Genomic DNA, 27,842 nt, shown 5'->3' with positions numbered 1-27,842 from the left:
TTATGTTAAATATTTAATAAAAAATTGATTTATCTTATAAAATTTAGATTATATGGTATGTTCTGTTGTAATATTTATTGTAATTAAAAGGTGCCTCCTGTTTCACCCTGATCATCCTTGAGATGTTTCTGCAGCTTAATTGGAGTCGACCTGTGTATTGGACATGATTTGGAAAGACACACACCAGTCTGTGTACAGTCCCACAGTTTACAGTCCATGTCAGAGCATAAACCAAGCATGAAGTCAAAGGAATGGTCTATAGAATGGCCTCGCAGCACTAATCTGGGGAAGGAAAATTTTCTGCTGCTTTGAAGGTTCAATGAAGGTTCTGCTGCTTTGAAGGTTCAAATGAAGGTTAAAATGTCTGTGCACGAACGCTTCCTGTTCAACCTCATAGAGGTTAAGAGGTGCTGCAAAGAGGAATGGGTGAAACTGGCCAAGGTTAGGTGTGCCAAGCTTGTGGCATCATAATAAAAAATGACTTGAGGCTGCAATTGCTGCCAAAGGTGCATCAACATTGAGCAAAGGCTGTGAATACTTATGTACATGTGCTTTCTCGGTTTTTTATTATTAATAAATTTGCCAAAACCTCAAGTAAACTTTTTTTCACGTTGTCATTATGGGGTGTTGTGTGTAGAATTCGGAAAAAAAATCAATACATTTTGAAATAACACTGTAACATAAAAAAATTTGGAAAAAGTGATGGACTGTGAATACTATCTGGATGGCCTGTATATACTTATTAGTGGTGGGCCGTTATCGGCATTAACGTGCTGCGTTAACGTGAGACTCTTATCGGCGATAAAAAAAAATATTAATATATTCACAAAGTTGGGTTGGGAGCTGGGTCTATACTACGCAAGCTATTGTGCCGGAGTTAAATGGTTACACTAGATTTATAAGTATATTTCTTCTTTACTGTGTCTTTTATTTTCTTATTTTTTAAAGACTTTTATTTTGTTTTTGAGACCCGGTTCAGGTCTCTTGGACACATGGCGGGAGCTGTGAGGTGCGTGGGGTTTGTGCGCAAAAAGTTATTTCTTTCATTTTAATTTATGTACATATTTTGCATGTGTGTTATTTTGTGAATATTTTTTATGTTCTTTTAATACTGTATATTGTTGAGAGAGGTGCAGAAAGACGCGACCTTGCTTTTTGTAGAGAATACACTTTGCACAGAAAATCTCTTGGGTGTCAGCTCATCATTTGCGGTTCAAGAAACGAAATCAAAAAGTTACACAACGCAGAAGAAGAACCGCTACACTATGATGACTTTCACCTTGATATTTTAGCGCGGATGTATATTTGCACTGTAGGGGGCGAGAACGAGTCTTCAAACTGTGAAATTACCACATCAAACGTGACGTGGTAACATGGATGCAGCTATTTAACTGAATAAACAGTTGGTAAACACAAGTACATCTTATTGAACATAATTTATTTTCATCACCAATTATCATAGTAGAACAGCTTTCTCAAGCAGTTTGTGATGCATTTTGGAAACAGGAGATGCGCCACCTGGCTTGAGAAACCCGTTCTCAAAGACTTACTTTTAGTCATTATTTGGGTAGCACACATATTCTGATGCCTTCGGCAGAATTCAAATGAGCCATTTTAATCTAGATTAATCTAGATTCATCTAAAATATAGATTAATGTAGATTAATTTTGCTTACTCTAGATTAATCTAGATTAATTCCAAGATTACAGTGAGATTAATCTCGATTAAGAAAATTAATATATGCCCACCTCTAATACTTATATTTATACAATTAAAATGAATTGGCCAATAAACACAATTCTGATTACTTTTTATTATACATTCCCCATTATCTGAATCTTGGAAAAAACATTTATCGTTCAGCTCTTCTTTTCATCCTATATTGGCTGAGAGTTCGAGCTCTCTTTGAAGGGAGGAGAGGCCGTTAGCAGCTTTTTTGGTGGCAGTGATGGCCTAGCAGTTAAGACACGTAATCAGAAGGTTGCCGGTTCGAATACCAATCTGCCAAGGTGCCGCTGAGCAAAGCACCGTCCCCACACGCTGCTCCCCGGGCGCCTGTCATGGCTGCCCACTGCTCACCAAGGGTGATGGTTAAAAGCAGAGGACAAATTTCATTGCGTCACCTTAATAGATGCACCAACCTAGATGGAACAATACTTCCATTAGGACCTCTTCCGTCCATCTCCACATTCCACTAAGGATTTCTGACTGGGATCTGTTTATCCCGCTGTTGTGCAGACTGGATCACCTGGATGTCATTTCTCCAGATTACCAGTTGGTTTCTGCACTTGAAATGAATGGCAGTAAGTGACACCTTGGCAGATTCTGACAGGGAGCTTACCAGATGTCACAGAGCCGCTGAGCTGACGTTTCTTCGGTGGTGCATGAGGTGACCAAACCGCACAGGCCATTAGGAATTGTCTCGACAACAAAGCTGGTCGCTGCGTACACAGACGGGGCTGCTGTCAGTGTCTGAACGCACAACAACTCCGCCAACTGTGCACACACTGGAGACGTGTAAAACCAGCTGACCACAGCACTCCTTACTGCGAGACGTTTAATCGATCCGTGATCAAATGGCTACAGTTTTATTTGAAAAAAGGTCCAGATAAAAAAAAAAAGAAATGCTGCCCTTTGAAGGAGCTGTGTGAAGAGAATAGGAACTGGGTAGGTTTCGTAATAGCAGGTGGTCTGCAGGGAGGCTTGAAACACTGTTGAAAACATCAAGCCCTATTGCCGGCACAGAGCCTTCTGTCATATATGCTCGACACTGGCAACATTTTAAAGACCACATTCATTAGGTTTCAGAAGGAAAAGATCATCGCTGGAGAATGTTAGGATGAACTCACCCTTCTGCTCGATAGTGAACTACAGAGCGCACACTGATCCTAATGCTGAAACGTACTCAGAAGGTTAATTGAAGAGTTTGAAATGAGATATGACTCCCTCATGCCATGTGATCATTTCTTAGTATTTGATCCGATCCCGGGAAATGCAACACCTGGAAACACTCTAGAAATATGAGGCCACCTTGCAATTTGAAAAAAGACACCACTGTGACATGTGCTTAAAGCAGGCAGGGTATGACTTGGTCCACACGGTAAATACAAGTGACCCAGATGCTTACTCAACAAGGTGGTTAAGCTGTTTCTTACGCTGCCTTCAAGCAGTGCAGCTTGTGAGAGGGGTTTCTCACATCTCAGCGTGATACAAGTCACACGCTCTCCAAAACGGACCCAAGGCATCTGACCCAAAGCCAGCAGGAGGTGCATCTGCAGCATCTTCATCATCTACCATGCAGGAAGCTGAAGCAGAGGGACACGAGGAAGACTGCACTCAGTAAGGCCGCGCTTCATATGGGGTGAGTAACAAAAAATAATTTCCTTGTACTTAAAATAAGATAAACCTTTATTAATAAAGTAAAGTGATTGTCACATGTGATACACAGCAGCACAGCACACGGTGCACACAGTGAAATGTGTCCTCTGCATTTAACCCATCACGCTGAGTGAGCAGTGGGCAGCCATGACAGGCGCCCAGGGAGCAGTGTGTGGGGACGGTGCTTTGCTCAGTGGCACCTCAGTGGCACCTTGGCAGATCAGGATTCAAACCTGCAACCTTCTGATTACGGGGCCGCTTCCTTAACCGCTAGACCACTACCCCTCGCTAGGCCATCACTGCCCCTTATTAGTCCAACAAGTGGGAAATTTGCAACTGACTAGCTCACTAAATTTCAATATTGATTCAGAACTCAACCTCTTTTGGGCGCTTTGTGAATTATGCTTTGGGTCAGTCCTGATGTAAGACCCATGACCCTGCTTTCTGAAACTGGGCCCTACATTCCTGCGTAGTCTTCAGATTTCATAAGACCATGCAGTCAAGGCATCCAGAGTCCAGAGCAGCAAAGCAAACCCCAAATCGCCATCTTTGACTGAGAACCTCATATATTTTCACTACATAGTAGAACGAGTGCATGAAAGCGCGGTCCACGGGACATTCTCCCAGACAAAACGTTGCTGTTCGGTGGTTCGAATCCCCAGGTGCCACTGTACCCACACACTGCTCCTGGGGCAGTGGTGGCCTAGCGGTTAAGGAAGCGGCCCCGTAATCAGAAGGTTGCCAGTTCGAATCCCGATCTGCCAAGGTGCCACTGAGGTGTCACTGAGCAAAGCACCGTCCCCACACACTGCTCCCTGGGCACCTGTCATGGCTGCCCACTGCTCACTCAGGGTGATGGGTTAAATGCAGAGGACAAATTTCACCGTGTGCACCGTGTGCTGTGTATCACATGTGACAATCACTTCACTTTGTTTGTTGTTTTGTTGCTCACTAAGGGTGCCCGTTATCAGTAGGTTGCCGGTTCGAATCTTGAGCCGCCAAGGCGCCACTGAGCAAAGCACCGTCCCCACACGCTGCTCCCCGGGCGCCTTTCGTGGCTGCCCACTGCTCACCAAGGGTGATGGTTAAAGGCAGAGGACACATTTCACATTGTGCGCACCGCGTGCTGCGCTGCAGCGTTTCACAGCGACAATCGCGTCACTTCAAATGCAATCACATCGGAAACAAACACGTTCGACGTGCTGGTAAGAGTACCGCGTTTATTTTGACGTAAAGGCGCCGAGCGGCCTGCAGACGCGGTCCCCCCCACCCTGCTGATGACGACACGACACGCGCCGTTTCGGGACACTTTCACGCCCAAAAAAAGCGCGACTCAGCCGCACGGCAGCCGGGCCCGCCGTCCCCCACGCGTGTGCGGCGAATCCCCGGACCGGGCAGGAGGGCTCCGAGCGCGGAGGATGGCGCGTCGTGAGCGGGCGTCGTCGCGGCTCCAGGCTAGGCTAGCTGCGGCTAGCAGCGGCGCGCTTTAAACAAAAACACGAATAAAAACGCCTCAGCGGGAGACCCGGACGCGCCAGGTGAGGACGTGCGAGCTTTCGCGGGTTTTGACGTCTAAAACGAGTTTCGGAGCGTCGCGGCGGAGGGACCGAGTCGCTACCCCGGCTAAGTTCATCTTCTCCCCCGGTTCCCCGCCCCGGGTCCCCGCCGTACTTCGCAGAGCCGGTGAACACCGGCGGGGGTCCCGGGTCTCCCCCCCATCCGCCGAGCCGGTGCTCCCCGGCGGGCTCCTCACACCGGGCTTTACTGCTGCTGTCGGTGACAGATGTCCGGACTGCGGGGGGATGAAGGTCTCCACGCAGACCCTGTATTTTATTACACGCTGATGTATTTAAAGGCCAGGCTGCTTAACCGGTACATCTCGCTTAATAACTAGGAATGTGGGATTTGGCCCGTTCCCTTTTTATTTGTCTCTAGATTAATGCTGGTTCCGGATCGGATAGCTTGGTAAGGATTTACTGCAGTCAGCACTCGAGACGATTCTTCTTCGGTATTTCCCCTCTTGTTTTGTACACGTTTGACATGATCGATACAAATTGCATCGGAACCGATATCGCATTAAGGCTTGGTGTGTGTAGTTAAATGAAGTGCATTACCTAGAAAGTACACCATCGTTATCTATTGCTCGGGGAAAGTGGCACGGAAAAGGGAAAATGCAAAAAAAAATAAAAATGTCTCCTGCATGTCAAGTTTCAGGTTTCAGCGCCTCCTCCCCTTTTGGAGCCAATGGTGGATTCATTCTGCCGTGTCGCAAGTGCACACGGACTCGCCTGAAATCAAACTGGGCATGCCCTGCGTTATCCTAATCTGCGCCCGGTCCCGTAATCAGATAGAGGCATCAGGCCGCACACGGGCGGGATATTTGGCCGAGAGATCTTCATCCGAAGGTTGCGTGTGTGTGTGTTTCTTTTTTTTTTTTTTTCCGTAGGGCCGATCGTCATGCCGGAATCCGAGGAGCGGGAAGGGGGGTGCCGGGCCTGCGGCGGACCGCTGTGACTGCCTCTCCATGGACTCGAGGCCGAGGTCGAGCCATTTCCTCCCTGTGCGAGCTTAATCTGCGGCAGGCGGCTGAGCTGACGAGCCCGGGAAGAGGCTTTCTGGAGCTTAGTGCCGGGTGAGCAGGTGGCGCAGTGAGGCGGCGCCGCTGTCTGTCACTTTGGACTTGACTGCAGGCCGGATAGTGGCCTTGGGCCTGCGGTGCCATGTCCATGGGGGACGCGGACGCAAACCACCCGCGCTTCTTTGTGGGCGCTGATGATGGAGAGGGAGATGAGCTTCTGGATCCGGGCCGGGTGCTTGGGTACGACTGCCTGTATGAGAATGTGGAAGAAGAGGAGGAGGAGGAGGATGAAGGGGATGACGACGAAGAGTACGATTCTGTAAGTTTCAGGGGAGACGTGTTGATGATGAGACGTGTTTTTTTTAGTTACATTTACATTTACATTTAGATCATTTATCAGACGCATTTACCCAGAGCGACTTACAATCAGTAGTGACAGGGACAGTCCCCCCCTGGAGCAATTTAGGGTTAAGTGTCTTGCTCAGGGACACAATGGTAGTAAGCGGGACTTGAACCCGGGTCTTCTGGTTCATAGGCGAGTGTCTTACTTCATCAGAAACTGACTGAATTGTCCTTTGACCTTGCCCCTCCCAGCCTCCAGAAAGGCAAATTGTGGTGGGCATCTGTGCCATGTCCAAGAAGTCCAAATCGAAGCCGATGAAGGAGATCCTGGAGCGCCTGTGCCTCTTCAAATACATCACGGTCGTGACGTTCGAGGAGGAGGTCATCCTGAACGAGCCAGTGGAGAACTGGCCTCTGTGCGACTGTCTCATTTCCTTCCACTCCAAAGGTGAAACAGCCACATACACAAGCTCAGTAATGTTGCACGCAGTCTGTGTTGTTCAGCTGTTTTAGTCACAGAAAATGTTCGTAACTGTACAAGTACGTGTGGCACATTGACAGCAGGAAATACCACGTACGCAAATGAGGCGATTTGTTTCCTCGCTGTTATCTGGAACAGAATTGGCCGCCTCGCTTCCTCTGTGCTTCTTGGACCATAAACTCCAGAGAGGTTTTTATTTTACGAGTTCCGCGTAGTCGTTTGTGCAGTACATGCATTTTTGCTTTTGAAACAGCACTGTACCAATGTCAAAATGAAATGAATTAAATAATTTCTTGCCAGAGCGTATTTCAACAGAAGGTTGTTTATTTTGTGCCACCGGCCCGACTGCCGTCTGCTGCTGTTTGGCAGAGGTCGCATTTAGTCGTGAAAGCGCGGCAGAAAATACACACAGTATTACATTTTTTAAAAAAAGGTACGGACTGAATGGTCCCACTGTCCTTAGATTGTACCAAACAAGGCCTGGTGTGTTGTTCCTGGCAGCCCAACCGCGTTCTGCAGGATGTGCAGTTTTATTTATGTCCAGCCTGATGACACAGGTTTTCTGTGTTAATTCTGTTTCAGGATTCCCGCTCGATAAAGCGGTGGCTTATGAAAAACTCAGGAACCCTTTTGTAATCAACGACCTGGACCTTCAATACTGCATCCAGGACAGGTGAGCGGAGTGGCGTCATGCTGCATGTGTCCTGTGTTTTTTTTTTTTTTTTTTTTTTTTTTTTTAGGAAGGCCGGAAACAAAACTGTTTATTTGTTGGTGCAGAAACTGCATGAAGACATCAGTGTTTTTTTTTTTTTTTTTTTTTAAATAATATTGTTGTGTTCACAGGCGAGAAGTATATCACATTTTGAAGGCAGAAGGTATCCAGCTTCCACGCTACGCAGTGTTAAACCGGGATCCTGCTCGACCAGAAGGTATGTGCCTGCATAAATGTGTTTGTGTGTGTGTGTGTGTGTGTGTGTGTGTGTGTGTGTGTGTGTGTGTGGTGTGCATTCAGGTCGTGTTTGGATTTCCTTGTCCTTTGTGCTGTTTGCTCACTGTTAAACCAGGGGAAACTGGGTCACTGCTTATGGATTTTATTTCTTATTAATAATGGCATCTTTGGTGTGAAATTATATTTCTGCTATATATGTGTGTGTGTGTTTGTCAGTACTGAAGGTTGGAAAATGAATTTATTGTATTTACTAAACACAAATCCATGTTTACAATTGTTTGAGTAGAATGTAGGCTCCTAAATACTTTAATTGTTGCAAGTTATACTATTTCAAATTGGTCGTTTAGTCATATATGATTTAAAAAAACCCCATTGCATGCTCAGGGAAAACATGTCCCTGATTTGATGTGTGGAATCTTGTCACTGTCTCGCTGTGGTGTCCATGGCAGCCCCCCTTGGTGCCATGGCAACATGTGTCTCATTCTCTAGAACTCCATTCTCTGTGCAGAGTTCAGGTGAGGCTTTGCCAAATGTTATCCAATGAGATTGGAGCCTAGCCATAGCAACATGTTGCGTATGATGGTGGTCTCTTCCTAATGAAAATGCAGAATTGCGCGGTCGCCAGGTCAGCTCTCCTCCTGCTACCATCTGGTGTTATTATAGAAGTGTCCTCTGTTGGAATGGGCATGTTTTTAATATCACGCCGTTCATCAGTATGGTAGATCTCAATAAATTTTAATTTGAGGGAACATGGTTATGGTTTGAGAGATTCTATTCACGTTAAATTAAATTTAACTTTAGTCTCGTTTTTTCTTAAGAAGTACGCTAGTAGTCCAAAGAGAAGTAGCTACCTCTCCAAAATGGTGACTCCTCTAATGTTTCAGGATTTTCTTGTCTTGGCCAAGGTCAGTGTTGCAGTGTGCATAGCTTGTCAAAGGCAGATGGCAAAATAAAGATATCACAGCATGGGGAAAAAAAAAAAAAGACCGTATCTCCCTTAGAAATGTCAATGTCACTTTCTGTCAGTTTTCTGAGAACCAGGTACTGAAGTAACGCTACACAGCATGTTGCATAACCTAGTCAATGTTGTATATGTTTCTTGCCAAGTGTCAGATACGATTTATGAAATACGTTGTGCTGTGGTATATTATGTGAATTCGTAAACTAATAAAAGCAGACTGTTTTGGGGAAGACGTTTGGGGGAATGGACAGCAAGCCATGTCAGGCTGCCCTGCTCCCATTGTCACTCCTAAACTGAGGTTATTAATAGCTGGGTTTTAGGCAGCCCAGTTGCTATTTTGCTCATATTTTAAGCACATAATTAAAAAGATAGAATTGCAATATTCAAAAAAAGGTCTATGGCCAAAAGACATAATAAATATATAATTTCCAGTGAATCGTGGCAGTAAGTATTGTTGTGCTGTGGTCTGTAACCAGGTTGTATTCCCCCCTCCCCCATTGCAATAACGTGCATAAATCACAGCCTTGTTTGGAGCCTGCTGCTGTTGAGGCCGCAATGTTTCATCACCTTGACAGTGTCCACGTCTGGAATCTCTGAATGTCATGGCTGTGGGTGACACCCACTTACTGACACTAACCCACCGATCGCTGCTGGGGGGGGTGGATCACAAATGTCTAAACATATTATGGTCATTGATTTTATGGCTTTATGTTGTTTTTTTTTTTTGTTTTTTTTGTGCAGTGTTTTTGGTTACTGGTAACATGTCTTCATCTGGATCTTGCTCTTGGCTTGTCCTATACTGGTTTATGTCTATATGAAGCCTTGTGCAAACACTCCCTGACCATGCATGCCATTGTTTGCTTACATTGTGTCTGCTAACCGTTGTGGTGTTTGGTTAGTCGGCAGATACCGTAGACTGTAATGATGAGTGTCTTACGGAGCAGAAACACACTGGTCTGCAAACATATCAATACATTTGAGAAGGCCAATGTAATTAGTTGAATAAGCCCAACCTGTCTTGCACAATAAAAGAACATTTTGAATATTGTGAGATCGTACACAATTGTATTTGCAGCATGCATGTGTGTCTCTGTGTAGAGTGCAACCTTGTAGAAGGAGAGGACCATGTGGAAGTGAATGGGGAAGTGTTCCAGAAGCCATTTGTGGAGAAGCCAGTGAGTGCAGAGGACCACAATGTGTACATTTACTACCCCACATCTGCAGGAGGGGGCAGCCAGAGACTCTTTCGGAAGGTCTGTTGAATTAAAAGAAGTTAGTGGTACATTAGTCCCTCCATTATTACGTTTATCTGTAATGTGCTGGGTGTTCGATCGATGATCGTATGTCTTTGCTCTTGAGCACTCAACACACTGCCATCAAGACTGTTGAACTCAAACAACACTTCACTTTCACCCAACTTTTGATATTTCATTCTAAATCTGCCCATTTTGCACATGTTTGTCTCGTCTGTGTCTCTTGAATATAATTGAACCTGTGCATAATGCACTGCCACTTTGAAGCGTCTGATGATGTCCCTTGTTTAGAATTTTTATAGTTTTTATAGGTATTTAAGATTAGTTTAGATTTAGTGTCATTTTCTGTATCTTTCTATATGGTGGTTCTATGCACTATGGTGGTTCTGTGTGAAACAACATTTCAAGACTTTGTATACTGTGTTAAATGTTGTAGTGACAATAAACCTCTTGAATCTTTGCTACAGATTGGCAGCAGAAGCAGCGTCTATTCACCAGAGAGCAGCGTTAGGAAAACTGGGTCCTACATTTACGAGGAGTTCATGCCTACAGATGGGACCGATGTGAAGGTTTTTGTTTTAATACAAACTACATAACACAGCCTGAGTACACTGCTGAATACACAAATATTTCCATAAATGGAACATTAATGCAGCAGCGAGAGCTGCGCCAGTTTCCACTGCATCACGAAAACATAAATTTGACTTGCTCCTTTATATTAACTGTGTGGTTAACCTTTTACTCAGCTGTGTGTGTGTGTGTGTGTGTGTGTGTCAGGTATACACAGTTGGGCCAGACTATGCCCATGCTGAGGCTCGTAAATCCCCTGCCCTGGATGGGAAGGTGGAGCGAGACAGTGAAGGGAAGGAGGTCCGTTACCCTGTCATTCTTAATGCCAGAGAGAAACTCATTGCTTGGAAAGTCTGTCTAGCATTTAAGGTACAAAAAAAAAAATCATCATATCTTCTGCAACTTTTTACATTGACCCCATGATACTGACAACTACGTCAGGAATACGGGAGTGTGCTGTCTGTGTGTAATGTTACCTAGGTTGCCAAGAGACTCAGTACTGCCATCTAATTTCTATAGACATAAGCAATAGTGAAATCAACACAGTCTTTTGCTATCTCTTGTCAAGGCCATCACCTTTCCAGAAATAGTTATGACCTGTCTGCATATTTAATCTATAAACTTTTTTTTTTTTTTATGTTGGTAAGGTCTACATAAGCTGACTAGATGATATCAATGTTTGATATGACAAATTTCAATTATATTTACCTTGCAGCAAACTGTGTGTGGATTTGACTTGCTGCGTGCAAATGGACAGTCATACGTTTGTGATGTGAATGGCTTCAGTTTTGTGAAAAACTCCATGAAATACTATGATGATTGTGCAAAAATACTAGGGTAAGTAATTTGTTTGTTTCTTTGTGCTTTGACTATGTAGAAAGTTTAACATTTCCCAGTGATTCTAAACCCTATAAAAGCGAACACAATTTGTCTATGAACCATAAGACCACAAAGTCACAGGTTCAAACCCAACTTATTACCATTGTGTCCCTGAGTAAGACACTTAACCCTGAGTGTTTCCAGGGGGACTCTCCCTGTAACTACTGATTGTAAGTTGCTTTGTAAATGTATTTTATTAGGAACATCATAATGAGAGAGCTGGCTCCTCAGTTTCATATCCCCTGGTCGATACCATTAGAAGCAGAAGACATTCCCATTGTCCCCACAACCTCTGGAACCATGTATGCATATTCGTCTCTCTCACCTAATGTGAAAAATTCAATTCAATTTCTGTTCCTGTTGCTCTGTTAAACTTGTGATATAACATTTTTGCTTTTCTCAGGATGGAGCTCAGGTGTGTGATTGCTGTGATTCGCCATGGCGACAGAACTCCTAAGCAGAAAATGAAAATGGAAGTGAGGCACCAGAGGTACTAACCTCATTTTCACTTTTATTAATGTATCAAAGAGCTGCAGGTTGCATTGTAGCCAAATGTACAAAAATAAAACAAAAACATTTGCACATATTCTACCTACCTAAGCATTATGCCTGGACCTATGTTCCCAATCACTAAAAAAGTTTTCCATGTTCTGTGAATGCAGTGCAATAATAATAATAATAATTATTATTATTATTATTTTAGCATTTATTTAGTGTGTAGTGTCTGAAAGGTGTTAATTGATTCTTGCAGATTTTTTGACCTCTTTGAAAAATGTGAAGGATATAAAACTGGAAAGCTAAAATTGAAAAAGCCAAAGCAGCTACAGGTCAGTATGAAAGAATAATTAAATACATTAGTAAATGCAGAATAATTACTAATCTAACTGGTGCTTTTTGTTTACAGGAAGTGTTAGATATTGCTCGACAACTGTTGGTTGAATTAGGGCAAAACAATGATTCAGAAATTGAAGAAAGCAAAGCAAAGTTGGAGCAACTGAAAACGGTCCTTGAAATGTATGTTGCACATGTTTATGTATTTATGTAAATTTTTCTCTGAATAATTACTGTGGTATTTGTACTTTGTTGCTGATTGATTGATTGGTGCTCTGTAGTGATTATCACTAAAGGCCTTTTCTAATAGAAATAGCTGCCCTTTCACATGTGTGGCCAATTGAGCTGTCAATTTTACAACAAACCTGCATTTTGTTTTGATTCATTCGATTTCAATTTAACCCCCCTCTTTTCCTCCCCAAGGTACGGCCATTTCTCTGGCATAAATCGCAAGGTCCAGTTAACATATCTCCCACACGGTTGTCCAAAAACCTCAAGTGAAGAAGAAGGTACAGAACAAATAGTGATATAAGATAAGAACTTTTTTTGTCCATGTCTACCCATGTCTGACGATGATTATTGGTGTTCAGATGTGCGGCGGGATGACCCATCTCTGCTGCTGGTGCTGAAATGGGGAGGGGAGCTGACTCCTGCGGGCAGAGTACAGGCTGAGGAATTGGGCAGGGCCTTCAGGTGCATGTACCCTGGAGGTCAAGGTAATCCATGCCTCACTTTTCACATCGGCCAACTGGGCATTGGCATTTATTTGTCTTTCCAAGCACAAAGGTATTAGAGTGGAATCCGGTATGTGAAAACTGTGCCAGCTGGAACAATAGGAATCACGCTGCTATTATCTTTAACAGCGGACAGTTTTTAATCCTCACCAGTCTCCAAATATCTTATGATAACAGTCTATGCACCATTTCCCACATGATTATTGGATCATTACATTAACCTTGTGAAAGGAGAGGACTGCAACTACTTTACACTGTTGTGCTGCAGGTGACTATGCTGGATTTCCTGGGTGTGGTCTCTTGCGCCTACACAGCACTTATAGACATGACTTGAAAATATACGCCTCTGATGAAGGACGCGTACAGATGACTGCAGCAGCGTTTGCCAAGGTCTGTGTGGTGCCAATGCCAATTTTAGGGAATGTAATGCTGCAGTGAGCTGATTGTAGTGATGTAGTACACTGTGGAATGGAAACACTGTGACAGTTTTTCACCTTTTAAATCATAAGTCACATCCTTCAATGCAACAGGGATTGTTGGCACTGGAGGGTGAGCTGACGCCCATCCTGGTGCAGATGGTAAAGAGTGCCAACATGAACGGCCTGCTGGACAGTGACAGTGACTCTCTGAGCAGCTGCCAGCAGCGAGTCAAGGCCCGGCTGCATGAGATCCTGCAGAAGGACCGGGACTTTACATCTGAGGATTACGAGAAGGTCCGCTGTGCTCAGTAGACTTTAAAAGCAATTAATCAGAGATTATTTATGTTCTTAAATGAGGTGCTGCACCATTTGTACACATATTTTACATGCAATTTAATAATGAAGAATTCCTCATGTTTTCAGCTTGCTCCAACCACCAGCACATCCTTGGTAAAGTCTATGCAGCTCATTAAGAATCCGGTGAAGACGTGCGACAAAGTCTACTCTCTTATTCAGAACTTAACTCTGCAGATCAGGCAGAGGATGGAGGATCCCAAGTCAGCAGGTAGTGGACAAAGCAGAACACCACTTTATCCTCTTAAAATCCCTAATTAATTAATTAATTTGTCGACTGCACAGCCTTCTTACATTTACGGCATTTATCAGACGCTCTTATCCAGAGCGACTTACAATCAGTAGTTACAGGGACCCCCCCTGGAGCAATTTAGGGTTATGTGTCTTGCTCAGGAACACAATGGTAGTAAGTGGGATTTGAACCTGGGTCTTTTGGTTCATAGGCGAGTGTGGTGCCCCCTAGGCTACTACCACCTTCTTGATGAGACCTTGTGATATTGTGAAAGTTGCCAGCAGTTCCAATTCCACTGTCCTGATTGCATTACTAGTGTTAAAACTGTCATCATCTGTGAACATCTCTTTCTCTATGTGGCAAAGACATTCAGCTGTATCACAGTGAGACATTGGAGCTGATGTTGCGGCGCTGGGCCAAGTTGGAGAAGGACTTTAAAATGAAAAATGGCCGCTACAACATCAGCAAGATCCCGGACATCTACGACTGCATCAAGTACGATGTCCAGCACAACAGCTCCCTCAAGCTGGACAACACTATGGAGATCTACCGATTGTCAAAGGCTCTGGCTGACATTGTTATACCACAGGTATTTTTCACATGCTCTTATTTTTATTTGTTAACAAGTGAACTGGGCATAGAATTATTGAATTCTGCTCTTCTAGGAGTATGGGATATTGCAAGCTGAGAAGCTAGATATTGCCAAGGGATACTGTACCCCTCTCATTCGCAAGATCCGCTCTGACCTCCAAAGGACTCAAGATGATGACACTGTCAACAAGCTTCACCCAGTGTAATATAAACAGAAAATGTCTATCAGTGAAAAATAATTCTAACAGTTCTAAAGACAATTACAGATTATTGTGTTCTTTTTTTTTTTTTCCAAACCATGCAGGTATTCTAGAGGAGTGATGTCACCAGAGCGGCATGTACGGACCAGGCTGTACTTCACCAGTGAAAGTCATGTCCACTCGCTGCTGTCCATTCTGCGCTACGGTGCACTCTGCGATGTACAGGACTTATCAAATATAACATCAACTCCACAAAAAATTCTTATGATTTGCTCTAATTTCATGGTTTCTCTGTTCCTTTAAAAAAAAAAATAAAAATCTTCAGGAGACCAAAGATGACCAGTGGAAGAGAGCCATGGATTACCTCAAGGTCGTCAGTGAGCTCAATTACATGACTCAGATAGTAATCATGTTGTATGAGGATCCTAACAAGGTATAATTTATTTGTTTTGCAAAATCATCAAATTACTTTACCAATTACTGCTTGTAAAAGCCATTAGATACTGTAAATGTTTGAGTTCTGTTACTACGCTTATCTTATGCTCTCACCTATGTAGCCAATTTTACTCACTGCTTGAAGCTGCTTTTAATGTAATTTTGGCCATTAGCAACCTTGTATCATTTGTGGTATCAAAAAAAATCCCCAAACATTTTCCTTTATTATGATAATTAATGTGACCTTATTGAACTAACATTGCCACCAAAAGTTGTGGAATTAACAGAAAATTGCATTACAATGGTAATGTTTTTGCAGGACCCTTCCTCTGAGGAGCGCTTCCATGTGGAGCTTCACTTTAGCCCCGGAGCCAAGGGCTGTGAAGAGGATAAGAACCTCCCCTCTGGCTTTGGCTACAGACCAGCATCCAGAGAGGTTTGAGTTTGAATGCGTGCGCTGTTTATATGCTGGGATTTCATGTCCATTTTATTAGACCCATTGGCGTTTTTCATACAGTGACTTCTGAGCTGAAAATGTACTATACCAAGAATACAATAATATCCATTTCAGATAACCTCTTCACTATAAATACATCAATCTAAACCACTGGATTATTCTGTAATCAGAGTGAAGGCTCCAAGAAGAAGTCCCAGAATGACAGTGACGAGGAGTCTGGCACCTGCAAACGTGACGAGCCTGACCGAGCCCTTATGATGTTCCGCCCTCTGGTCTCTGATCCCATCTACATCCACAGAAAGTCTCCACTGCCCCGCTCCAAAAAGATTGGTTCAGTGGAAGTAAGTGCCCAGCTCAGATGTTAGCATGTGTATTTGTATGCGGTAGTATTGGATGGGGGTTATGAAGAGAATGATCACTGAGTGGTATAAATGTGACTGAGAATATGGCATTATGTATGTTATGATACAAAGCGGCTTTCATTTGAATAAGGCGTTCATTCTTTAATTGAAGTGTAAGTAAGTAAGAAATATATTTGTCTGTTTTATTGTGCAGATGTTTGTGTGTGAAAGGCTTTGATGCTATACTGCACACTTTATTCTTAATGGTTCTTTGTGTGACATGCCTAACTCCTTGCTTTCTTAATGGTGTTAATAGACAGCATCTAAAATGGCTGTTTGATCGATATGCAATAATTAATATAATTTGTAATATTGAAGTGTATTTGCCACCACCTGGCTGATGTTAACATCATGTGATTTGTCATCTTATATGTTTTAGATTCTAGTGAGCATTTATTGTTTTGCTTCTACGGCTGTTCTGCTTGTTTTTGAAGTTACTTACCCTACATGTCACATAAGATCAGTGTCCCGTTCAGGCCTAGATATAGAGTAAAAGTGTTATGGAATCTTCTATGGAAGTTCTCCTTTAGTGTAGGACTAGACTTAATCCATGAACGGAAAACTGATCCATTGTAAGAGTAAGAGCACACCAAGTATATCACCATGCACCAGCTGTAACTGACCAAATCACCTCACTTTTACACTAATGAAGTGAGCCTACCTTTTCTCTGCTAATGTCACCATCATTAGAATTGTACTAAGCAAACTATTTCATATTTACATCACACCTTGCATGCATGCTAGTTACAATTTTTAATTCCACTACTAAAACTGTACAAACCAGTATTATTTACAAATTTTTGCTCTCTTTGTTGCCTTCAGAAATGTTTCACAGATTTATTTTTTGGTTAAAACATGGCTGATGTGTAATAAGAGGTATAGGGATTTTTAAACATATTTACAACTCTTGCATATTTTTCCACATGATCTTGCCTTGACACATATTGCATATAATAGCAACAGCAACTCAGGTCAATGTGATACACTTTTCAGTCTGTCTGGTTTATGTGGGTTTACAATGTCCTTGTCCTTTGCTGCTTCTCCAGGCAAGCCAGGTTTACCAGTGGATGAAGGACATCCTGTAGTTATCCCTCCGATAACAGTGAAATCAGTCTTGAATGTCCCTGAATTATCATCCGAATGACAGGGCAATTTTTGCTCTTGTTTCACCTCTTACCTTCTCTCAACACCCTGATACTTGCATCTCCCTGGTGGCCTAGGAATACCACTAGTCATATATTTGTCTCTAGTCATGTAAATTAATTCACTATCATAAGATGTTTATTTACATAGTTTAATTGAGATTACAACATTTACCATACTGCTAATTCATTTTATTTTATTAGTAGTTTGAGCTCAGAATAAAGCATGCATCAAACCTGAAGGCAACATAATGTGGACACTATGCGAGGTGTTGAATAATTTCTGAAGACAACTGTATTTTGACTGTTCACAATTTATATTTTTGTAGTGAGCAAGCAACTTCTTTTGCTTTTCTTTTCTTAGTCCCCATTGCAGGCAGACTTTAACAAGACCACCACCGGCAAAGTATGACGCTTTAGCGACCTTGTGAATGTTAATGGGACACGTTAGTCATACTGTTCTTTTTAATGTTGCATGCTTGTGCTGTTTTGCCCCCTCTCTCACCTCTAGGAAGAGAGCCCCCTGAGTGTGTCTAGCCCTGACTCAATTGGTACCTGGATACATTACACCTGTGGTGTTGGTACTGGGCGTCGAAGACGCAGATCAGGGGACCAAATAACTTCCTCTCCTGTCTCCCCCAAATCACTGGCTTTCACATCCAGTATTTTTGGCTCATGGCAACAGGTTTTTACAAATTTTAATTCATTATTCACACAACAACGCGCTGATGCTAACTTATGTCATGCACACCAAGCAGAAATTGGCGGTGGTCTACAAGGACACCTAAAAATCAGCAGATCAGTGTAAAGAGACTTGCTTTCTTGAAATTTTCTATTGTCTGAGATGTAGATTGCTTTTTTTTCATTCTCGGGTTAGTGTTTAGAGCAGAGGTCACCAACCCTGGTCCTACACATTTTTGGGTTTACCTTCATTTATCATACCCGATTCAACTCAAGAACTGTACATATGTTGAATCGTGTGCTAAATAATGGTAAACCCAAAAATGTGGGACCAGGGTCTAGACCTGGTTTAGACCTTAATTTCTTCTTACTTATTTTTTCAACTTTGTGTTTATGCATGCTATAAAGATTTGTTGATTTACACAACTGATAGTTTCCAGTAAAAGGGGTTATCAGTAATGAACATGGATATTATGTTTGTCAAATTCATGTTGCCATAAAACAAAGAAATATTTCTAAAACCAATAGCCCCTTTTAAAACCCACCAGTTTCAAGCAACAGCATTTTCAGTATTTGTTGCTAAAGGTTTGTTTTCACTTGTTCTGTTACCTTTTTAAGTAGTTTGAATATTTCTGAAATATCTAGTTATTTGCCCCGAAACACCAATGCACATGGTGTTACAACAAGGTAAATTATGTGTTATGACCATATAATTCAATTAACAATTTTTTGAAGACTACATTTTAACCCTAGAATTCTTAGTAAAGATAGTTCTTTATATTTATCTGCTGTTACTTGTTAGATGTCCTTTGCATCCTGCTTAATTTCCTTACAAAGAATAACAATTGGGCCAATCTCTGGGCTTAAGTCAGACTGGTGCCATTGATCTGATTTGTACCAGTGTTTTTGGACGTGTGTCTTGGGTGGTTGTCTTTGTATTTACGATTGCCTGCCACCTACCTCCTCCGCAGAATTTGGGTTTTTATACCTGCTTCAGCTCTGTGTAACACAACCTCTTCCACAGCATCTGATTGAATTAATGAAAAACTTAGGCTAATTTCTGTGGTGCTTATTCAAACACCGACATTATGTAAAACTAATAATTAAGTGAAATGTTTTTTAATTTTATTTTCATACCTTAGGGACATTAATTTGATCCAGCAACAACATTCGTTTATGCATTGGCTAAAATCTCAAATGTCTCAATTGGCTTTAACTTTTAACAGGTTGTATCTAATGTGGGACCTTTTATATGCAGACCAGTAAATCTGATGTGTGTTGTCTTTAACTTACAGGTGCGCATGCATCATGGTCATAAAATTAATTGGATTTTGCAAATATGAATTCAGTTATTGGGCACTTTTAACAACACACATTTGTCCGTCTAACTCAGAACTGTCAACCTCCGCTCTGGCACCTAAGGGCACGAGGTTTAGCACTTTAGACATTTGCCCTGTGCATTAGGGGAGCAGGGCTTGTGTACCTGTCAGTAGGTATACTGTCTGTCAGATTTGAGAGTGGGTTCGTTGTCGTTGTTTGGTGTCCCATCTCCGCCGTGTCACCCATTTGAGCAGAGGTGGGAAGTAGGTGTTTTCAGAAAGTAGAAAATCCATGGATTTGTTCATTCATCCGCTGGCTGGCTGTGTGTGTGGCTGCAGCAGAAACATGGTTGCACTTCTACTTTCTGATGTTGATCTTCTTCCCCTCTGCGATTTGACTCATTGACACCTTTTGATTCCTCATCTGCACTAGGATGCATCTCCTCAGGTCTTCATGGCCTCTGCTCACCCTAACACTGTAGTGGTTCCCCTGATTCTAGAGGATTTTCTGAGATTCTGCACGAAATCAGAAAACTGCAATAGATTAACAGAAAAAGAAAACATCCTTTTTGTTTTTCCTCCTCCTCTTTCAACACAGGTGTGATGTGTATTTGGTTCCAATCTGTGTCATGATTTTTATTAACTTTAATTTTCTGCAGACTGTTGCCATGTCTGAAGTCTGTGCCCATTCACCTCGCCTGCATCCTCCGTTGTGTGTAAATGCCAAGCTGTTATGTGCAGTGGACTTGTGGCCATGGGGATGTTGGCATGATCCATTGTCGTCCCCCCTCTCCACCTTGTTAACATTTCCACCCTGCTTATTAACATGTCTGTTTAGGGAAAAATGTTTTTCCATGTTTTTTTCTCCTGCCTTCACGGGAAAGGTTTTAAATAAGCTTTAAATGTCTAATCTCTGCTCTTTCAGGTTTTGTCAGAGAACAACAGCCACACACGGCCAGGGGGAAGGCTCCACTCAGAGCACAAGCTGACTACTGGAATAGGTAAGAATGCAGTCATATAGTAGCCAGTAAATATTTACGTTCAATTTAGAAAGAGAAGTATTGTGAATTAAATTTAGCGAGTAAATAGAAATACATTTCTTTGTTTTGAGTCTATTACCATTTTTTCTAAAATTTGATTGACTTAACGTCCTTCCCCCTCTGGGCTTGACTGTTTCTTGCACTTTTAATAACTTTGCACAGGCTGTTCTTTGAATGTGGCCTTGTTTTGGTACTACTCGACCAGTTAATAAATGTGCACAGTTCAAAAGTTGACACTCTGATTTTTAAGATTTTTGCCACACAACTAACATTGAAGAGTGCTGACTCAGTTTTTCATACATGCTGGTAATGTCCTGTCTTCATGTTTCATTCTAAGAATATTTCAAATCTTCATGTCACTTTAGTATAGTGGCAAAGGCTTGGTTTAAGGTTTTGATTGAAATTAGGTTGCATGAAAATTTTCACTGTAAAAAAGAAAAAAAAACGCACTTTATGCATGCGTTAATTCTAGGAAATTTTATTTAAGTAAAAAATGTATATCTGTTTGGTAATTCTGTGAGGAACTGCTGAACATGACTTTTAGTCTCCCATGGAAGGGTTATGTAGCTAAAGGCTTTGCTGCTGTGTTTATTGTGTGCTTCAGTATGCAGTATGTATCATTATGTAATATGCTGGCCATTCAATACTTAATATGCATGCAGGAAGCTTAAATATTTTATGTTTCTAGTGCTATTTGTGCTTTGAAACAGGAAAATTTATGCAGTGCAGGAAATGTGAAATTATGACGTTAATTTTCGAATAGGCTATTTTTTACACCACATACTGTATGGTACGGTATTCACCAGGAATATATTTAGATATTTTTTTTGCATAGACTGCATTATTGAAAAAATAATGCACAGTGAACACCGTTGATGTCTTGTTCTGACCATCAGTTTTTTTTTTTTGTTTATGCCTAGCATCTGTTTTAAAATCTGGAATGGTCTTTTATCAAATGATATTTTTCTATATTACCAGTCAGAATGTGGATCTACTTTAAGCAATGTCCAGCTTTCTGTTTTTTGGACACTGCATTACAGTCAGTGGCTAATGAAATGTTTCTTGTCAAGTGACATTACTGTCATGATGTGAAGTTTATTTCTGAGGCTGCACAAAGGCTTTCTTCTGTGGCAACAATCTACTTGAAATGCATGCTGCATGCACTTGGTGGTGTGTGGCTCCTTGGAAACACCCTGTATGCTGTATGTATCTTCTCTAACTCCCCCATCAGGGTCTCATTGTGCTGGCCTGTTTAGCACCATGGTGCTCGGGGGTTCCTCCAGTGCACCTAACCTTCAAGATTATGCGCGTGCACACCGTAAAAAGCTGACCTCTTCCGGCTTCTTAGATGGTATGTGCAGTCTCGCACACACATCTTGTTTTGAGAACTACCCTCATTCTGATTTTATTTTTTATTACTACTACAGAAAAAGACAAAAAGGAATCCTGGATTTTTTTTTTCTCCTGCGTATTTCAGTGTGAACTATGGGTGTTTTATTTTCTCATATTTCTGCAAGACTGCAGTGACATTTTGTTCTGCTTTGGGCTGATGTTTGGTTTCTCTTTTGTTTTAGAACGTGTACAGTTTTAATAGTAGAATTGTGTTAACTTTGCAACACACCAAGTTGAAATAAAGTTCAGTAGACCTGTTACATTTTAGTGAAATCACACCTATTTCTTTTTTTTTTAACTTTTGTGGGTTTTTGTTTTAAATTGAAGAAAAAGTCACAGACTCTTATCTTAGTGAACAACAATAGTGAACAAGGCAACATTGGGCTGTTTCTAGATCTGGGTGACTTTCTTGACATTATTCTGTTCATTAAGTGTTTTTGTGCAAATCTTTCAATACTTAAACCACACTTCGTGAAATTGTCCTGAATGTCCAAAATTTACATAACTGTAAAAATCATTTTATTGATTAGAAACATGCCATATTTCACAAAATAATTTTTTTTTCAAATAAATAAAAATATTTGGGGCTTTAAAGGGGCTTGAAGTATTTTGGAACTTCCATTATTCTGGGTCACTTGCTTAATAATTGTTTGAAGATTCATTTGTGTAGAAACAGCACGCTATTTACTACATCTAAAAAAACGTTTGTGTGTTATGTGTCTCAAAGTTTATAGGCATTATATGAAGCTAAAGGGCTCTTGGGGTTTTTTTACCTCGATGAAATGACGTCAGCTTGAAGTCCAGGATTCCTTCAAATTAGACAGAGACTGATTTCTGTGAAGTTAGTATTGGAGAGTGCTATATGTCAGAGTAGACCTTGTCATCTTGTGGACTTGACCTGGATTTGAGCTGCAGATGTTGAAGGTGGATTGTATTGCTAGTCTGTCCTCATTTACAAGCATTTTGAGATGGGTGAGGCATATCGATATATATATATATATATATATGTATGTGAAAAGGGCGAACAATAATTTGTCCCGCCTACACTTTGCTCTGGCTGGCCAACATTCACTAATACGATACTCCTCTCCTCAATTCTTCTTCCTGCATGCCATCCTAACACTTGCTTTTTCTGTCCTGTTCTAACCCTCCCTTTTCTGTTAGCTGTTGTACGTGTTCAGGACTCTTTTTCTCTTTCTCAGAGGCCACGCGTGGTTCTGCTGTAAAAAGATTTTCTATCTCGTTTGCGCGACACCCGACCAATGGTATGTTTGCTTTTGTTAATACCAATACACCTTGGTTTCCCTACTTACTTCTTTTTATTTTGATCCTAAATAGCAGCACCCTCACCTCGAGTTCCTGATCCCTACCCTCCTGTCTCTACAGAGCATACAAACCGTGGCCATTGACCAGATCTTTCACCACTATAGGATTTAGACGTAGTTGGAATTTGCAGGATTTGCCTTTTTATTCCTGAAAACTGTAGGCGCGTTTTTCATCGTTATGGACCGGGCTTTGCACTTGTTTGCATTTTAGGTTTAGGTGATTATAACAATGCAGAGTAGTCACATCTTGGTTTAATTGTACATGTACCAAATATATGAACTTCAAGGGTATGACAAATACTCACATAGTCTTATTAATCAATGTGACATTCCAGAATTAAACTAAATAGTCTCTAAAACATCTGTAGTATATTGACAAGAAGCCAAAGTGATCATTTTGGTGTCATTCTGGGGATGTGAATCAGCAAGTGATGCGCTAAATGGACACAAGTCTTGGGACGTGGGAGCTCCCTTTATAAACCCAACAATATTGGTACCATTCATAGTTGGTACAATTCTAAATGCTGTAAATGTAAATGTAGTTAATTTACATTCTCGTACATTTCACCTCTTCATCCAGAACTCTGCATTCTGCATGGACCAAGTAAACGTATTCTGTGAAGATGAATAATCTGTTTCTGAGTTTGATGCTAGAGAAAGTTTGGAAATCTGAGCTCCACTGTGCAGTAAGAGCACTTATTAATTAGAAATGTACCAACACGCTTTTTTGCAAATGTTGCCTGCAGACAGCATGGCAGTGGTTTGCCTATTGAGTAAGGAAACAGACCCGTAATTGGAAGGTTGCCAGTTTGAATCCCGATCTGCCAAGGTGCCACTGAGCACAGCACCATCCCCACACACTGCTCCCTGGGCTGCCCAATGCTCACCAAGGGTGATGGTTAAATGCAGAGGACACATTTATTTGTGCTGTGCTGCAGTGTTTCACAATGACAATCACTTCATTTTTACATGCTGCTTCATTTTTATGCACCCGTAGGTTCTGAATATACAAGCTGAATTTATTTATTTACCATGGTGTGTCCCAATTCTTCTGTCCATTTATTGTTTCTGTTCCAAATCAGAAATTACTTATGTAACACTGTGCTTTTAAAGTACTCTAAAATGGTATAAGATGCCATTTGTATAATCAATTTGTGTGATTTATTTATTTTTGGTTCTGCTCTAGATATTTGGTTTTTAAGTGTGTATTGAGTTATGGGGGTTTTCTTGACTGTTTGCTGTCAAAAGACAATGCTACAGATGCATTAGAGATTACGCTTGAGCTCCAGAATATCCCTTTAAAGCTTTTAAAGTACTGTATAGTCCTCCTAAAAAATGGTATCCTGTTTTTGTTTTTTTGTTTTGTTTTTTTTTAATCTGCTTTTTCAGTGTTTCCCAGTATGTTCTGTGGTAAGTGTTTTAATTATGTTTAATTTATTCATTGATCTTGTCTAAATGTGTGTGTCCTGATGTTTTTTGTTTTTGGCTCAGTCTTCTCTCTTCTGTTGTGTAGAGTTTGGCTTCTTTCTCAGTTTTCAGCCTTAGACCTCAACCTCTCTTCCAAATGTCCTTCTTGTGCTGTGTGTGCCATAGATTTTGGAATCTTGTATCTTTGCCTATTGCCATGTGACTGAACCAGGATTTTGTGGATTACTTAGTTCTCTATCTGCCTTCCTCTACATTCCTTTTTTACATGCAGTCGAGCCTCTGTAGTTAAAGGTCCCCTGACATGAAAATTTCACTTTGTGAGATTATGTCTTTGATCCTGTAATGGCGAGAAATGGTGATGGATGTAAAGAGTGCTCTGGTCATTCTGCTCCACCATTCACAGACTGGCAGCTCAGACAGTCTGATCTGGAATATCTCCCCTTATGTCATCATAAGGGGAAGGTTACCTCCCATTTTAATGCTTTTTTCACCCAGAGAATTTCCTACCCTTCCCCTAAAAAAGGTTTTCTGAATGTGTGGCTTGCAAATGTGTGAAGCATTGCAGTTGCTTGGCGATTGGATGTAAAAATAAACACACATGTATTTTTTAGTTTCATCACGCGAGACTGAAGAACCAGTGGGTTAGAATTTTTCTGGAAAAATGGCAACTGTCTGCGCATTGTGGTTGGTGAATGGTGTTGATGACGTTCTTTCCGCGAATGCCCCCCTCAACTTCTATAATCTGCTCTCCTCCTTATCCCGCCTCTCTCCTCCTCCTCATTATCATTTAAAGCGACACACACCAAAACAGCGCACATCCTTGTGAAAAGTCATTGTGTGACTGGCCAAAAATGGCTGTAATTCTGCAACAATTCTTGGAAAGAGACTTCAGGTATAGTATGAGGGGACCTCTAAGACTGATATAAAAGCAAATAAATCATGTCAGGGGACCTTTAAATGCGGGAGAAAAAAAAACTTTTGAGTCAGATTAGAAGAACCCTGCAATTTATGAAAGCATCACTGATTTCAATCCTCAATGGTTTTAAATCTCCTTGTGTTCTTAAGTGGGTTTCATTTAGCCCATTACTCAGAATTTGATATATTTTTACACCAAACATTTATTTCCTTCTCTGCATTTTTAATTGTTATTAGACGTAAGCCTTGTCGTCAGCACCGCTTATCTGAGTTTTATTTTGTGTACATGGTAAGGAGTAACATTTTTGTTTGGATTAGAATTGAGAGGAATGGTAGAGTAATTCTGATGCTGCTGTTGTAGTTTCTTGACTTTTTGGGTCTAGTCTGCTCAGTTGGGTCAGTCTGCTCTGTCCCCATCTCATATTATATATATTAGTCTTGTCAATATATTAGTCTAGGTCTCCACCTCTGTTTGCTATGCATGGTCCCATTAGAGATATTAATTCGAACTGAAATGGTTCCAGACAGCCATCAGGAGGGATGGATGACAGAGGGACGGAGGACAGAGCCTTAAATGGTGTCTGTGCTATAATGATTGTCAGAAATTGCTGTTGTACTGGTTGGGGAGGGTTTTTCTGTAAACCCTGGCTGAAACAGCTTTCAGTGAGGTGTATGTACCTTTTGTGTGACCCATCCACCTCCATTCCTTCCACCTCAAACCTGGGTTTGCAGGTGATTGTTCTCCTTGTCCTTTTTCTAAGGTAATGGAGCCCCATGTTTTTGTGTGACCAGTTTCATGCAAACCAGATCTGTTGCTCATGTTCATAGAAATGTAAACCGAGAAATGTGCCTGTTCTATGACTATATATAAACATGCCCCCGGCTGCTGCCTCTCTTAGGATTCGAGCTGTACTCCATGGTTCCTTCCATTTGCCCACTGGAAACGCTACACAATTCACTTTCTCTGAAGCAAGTGGATGACTTCTTGGCATCCATCGCCCAATCACATGAATCAGTCTTGGACGTCTCTGCTTGTTCTCCAGGTACGATGAGTCCACCTGAGATGTCTACTGTTGTATATTTTCAATGCAATTGGGCACAGATGTGCATGTTGGATTACCTATTTGTTTTTATTGGTTTTAATACAGCTGTTCCAGTAAAGAAAGCTCCCCTTAACACGTACACACCAGCGAAGGTTTTGCCATGTCCGTTCACTCAGTCATTTGGAAAGAAGATGCCAGACAAGACTGCAGCAGGTAAAAAAATTCTGTATATTAAAGTAGTTTCTAGTGAAAGAGCAATAGAACAACCATATTTTTCATTGTTCTTGTATTCAACAGTAAGCAGTGGCTCACCAAAAAAAGCAGTACCTTCATTAGACCAGTCTGCTTCAGGAGAAAAGAACTGCTCGTCCCAGGAAACCACCAGTAAGACCAGACTAGACCTTCCCGACAACAGCAAAGCCCAGCAAACTCTCACTGCATCCACTGCAAACAGGTCACAGGTGTCCCTTACGGTCCATTGTGAGGACAAGGGCCTGAAACCGGCACAGCCTTTTGGCAACAATGGAGTTCAACAGATGTGTACAGGTGGAGAAAAATGTGTTGAAATGATAAGACCGAACTCAAACGATGAACAAGCCAGAGGCCAAGAGTGCATGTCTTCATGTGGCCAGACCCAGCCCAACACAGACGTGACCAGCGCTGACAAAGACCCAGGGCCATCTCAGACTGGTAACAAGGACCTGGGTCACTCAAATTAGCCGTCAAGGTATTTCATCAAAGCCAATTGACTGTGCCATACAGCTGAGATTTTTTGGCTTCTTCCAGATAACTGTTGGCATAAATATATTATTTTATCATATTTTTAAAAGACTTTCAAGCAGTCATGTTGCATTGCTTTTTATTAATTTGATGCTATTGTCAAGATACACATATCAAGAGCCATTGAGATTGCCTAGCTAAGGTGGGTTTCTTAATTTCTAGCCTCATGTGTATTTTTGAATGTGAAGTAGACTTTTTAAACATCTATTTTGAGCTGTCAAGGTGAGCTATGCTAAAGTTTCTTGAGAGAAAGCTCAATGATGGTTGGAATTCCAGGCCCTAAGTAGGATGGGTCTATTTAAAGGCCCCTGCCAATCATTTCTTACTATTATTTTATTTTTAAATGGCACTATTGAATTTGCACATCTCACAATTATCATCTAAACTGGAAACAAAGACGTCTGCCTTAGATGTATGGTGGTGATGTGTCTTCTTTAGAGCATTGTAAACCAAACATGATTTGTGTATGTAAAAAAAAATAAACTTCTTTTTCAGGAAAATGTCTGTTTTTATGAGTTTGAGCAACAGAACACGTTATGTATTATTATGGATCAATGCATACTATGTTTATACCAATGTTTGTTTTTGTTTTGTTTTTTTTTTCACAAATTTAATGCATTACCATTGGTGGCCTGACGATGGGGCTATAAAAGAGGATCAGGAATCGGATAGCAAGAAGGCTTTAAATTATCCAATAAATTAGACACACCATTTATACGTTTTTAGGAGTGG

At 41.4% G+C, this 27,842-nt stretch overlaps 1 protein-coding gene across 17 annotated transcripts; it reads left to right on the top strand.

Annotated features, from left to right (window-relative positions):
• Window positions 1–4,434: 4,434 nt before the first annotated feature.
• On the top strand, window positions 4,435–27,610 carry ppip5k2 (diphosphoinositol pentakisphosphate kinase 2). 17 transcript variants are annotated; one of them, XM_028971531.1, is made up of 33 exons: window positions 4,435–4,583; window positions 5,825–6,275; window positions 6,551–6,746; window positions 7,362–7,452; window positions 7,623–7,708; window positions 9,788–9,942; window positions 10,410–10,511; window positions 10,720–10,881; window positions 11,228–11,349; window positions 11,592–11,693; window positions 11,795–11,881; window positions 12,143–12,218; window positions 12,296–12,405; window positions 12,646–12,731; window positions 12,813–12,938; window positions 13,225–13,346; window positions 13,487–13,669; window positions 13,799–13,940; window positions 14,327–14,550; window positions 14,627–14,754; window positions 14,857–14,971; window positions 15,078–15,185; window positions 15,507–15,623; window positions 15,815–15,985; window positions 17,552–17,593; window positions 17,699–17,872; window positions 20,113–20,188; window positions 21,459–21,578; window positions 22,822–22,884; window positions 24,334–24,354; window positions 26,187–26,330; window positions 26,436–26,543; window positions 26,628–27,610. In XM_028971531.1, exons 2-33 carry the CDS (start codon window positions 6,099–6,101, stop codon window positions 27,047–27,049), a joined length of 4,158 nt encoding a protein of 1,385 aa, XP_028827364.1. In that variant the 5' UTR covers window positions 4,435–4,583; window positions 5,825–6,098; the 3' UTR covers window positions 27,050–27,610. The 17 variants fall into 17 exon arrangements, with proteins under 17 accessions (XP_028827364.1, XP_028827363.1, XP_028827366.1 ...); XM_028971530.1 differs by lacking the exon at window positions 4,435–4,583 and adding an exon at window positions 4,627–4,916; XM_028971533.1 differs by lacking the exons at window positions 4,435–4,583; window positions 17,552–17,593 and adding an exon at window positions 4,627–4,916.
• The last annotated feature ends 232 nt before the right edge of the window (window positions 27,611–27,842 follow it).

Source organism: Denticeps clupeoides, chromosome 3 (genome assembly GCF_900700375.1).
Source record: "Denticeps clupeoides chromosome 3, fDenClu1.1, whole genome shotgun sequence".
Lineage (NCBI taxonomy): Eukaryota > Metazoa > Chordata > Actinopteri > Clupeiformes > Denticipitidae > Denticeps > Denticeps clupeoides.
Note: the sequence above shows the minus strand (reverse complement) of the source record. Positions and strands in the feature narration are given on the sequence as shown.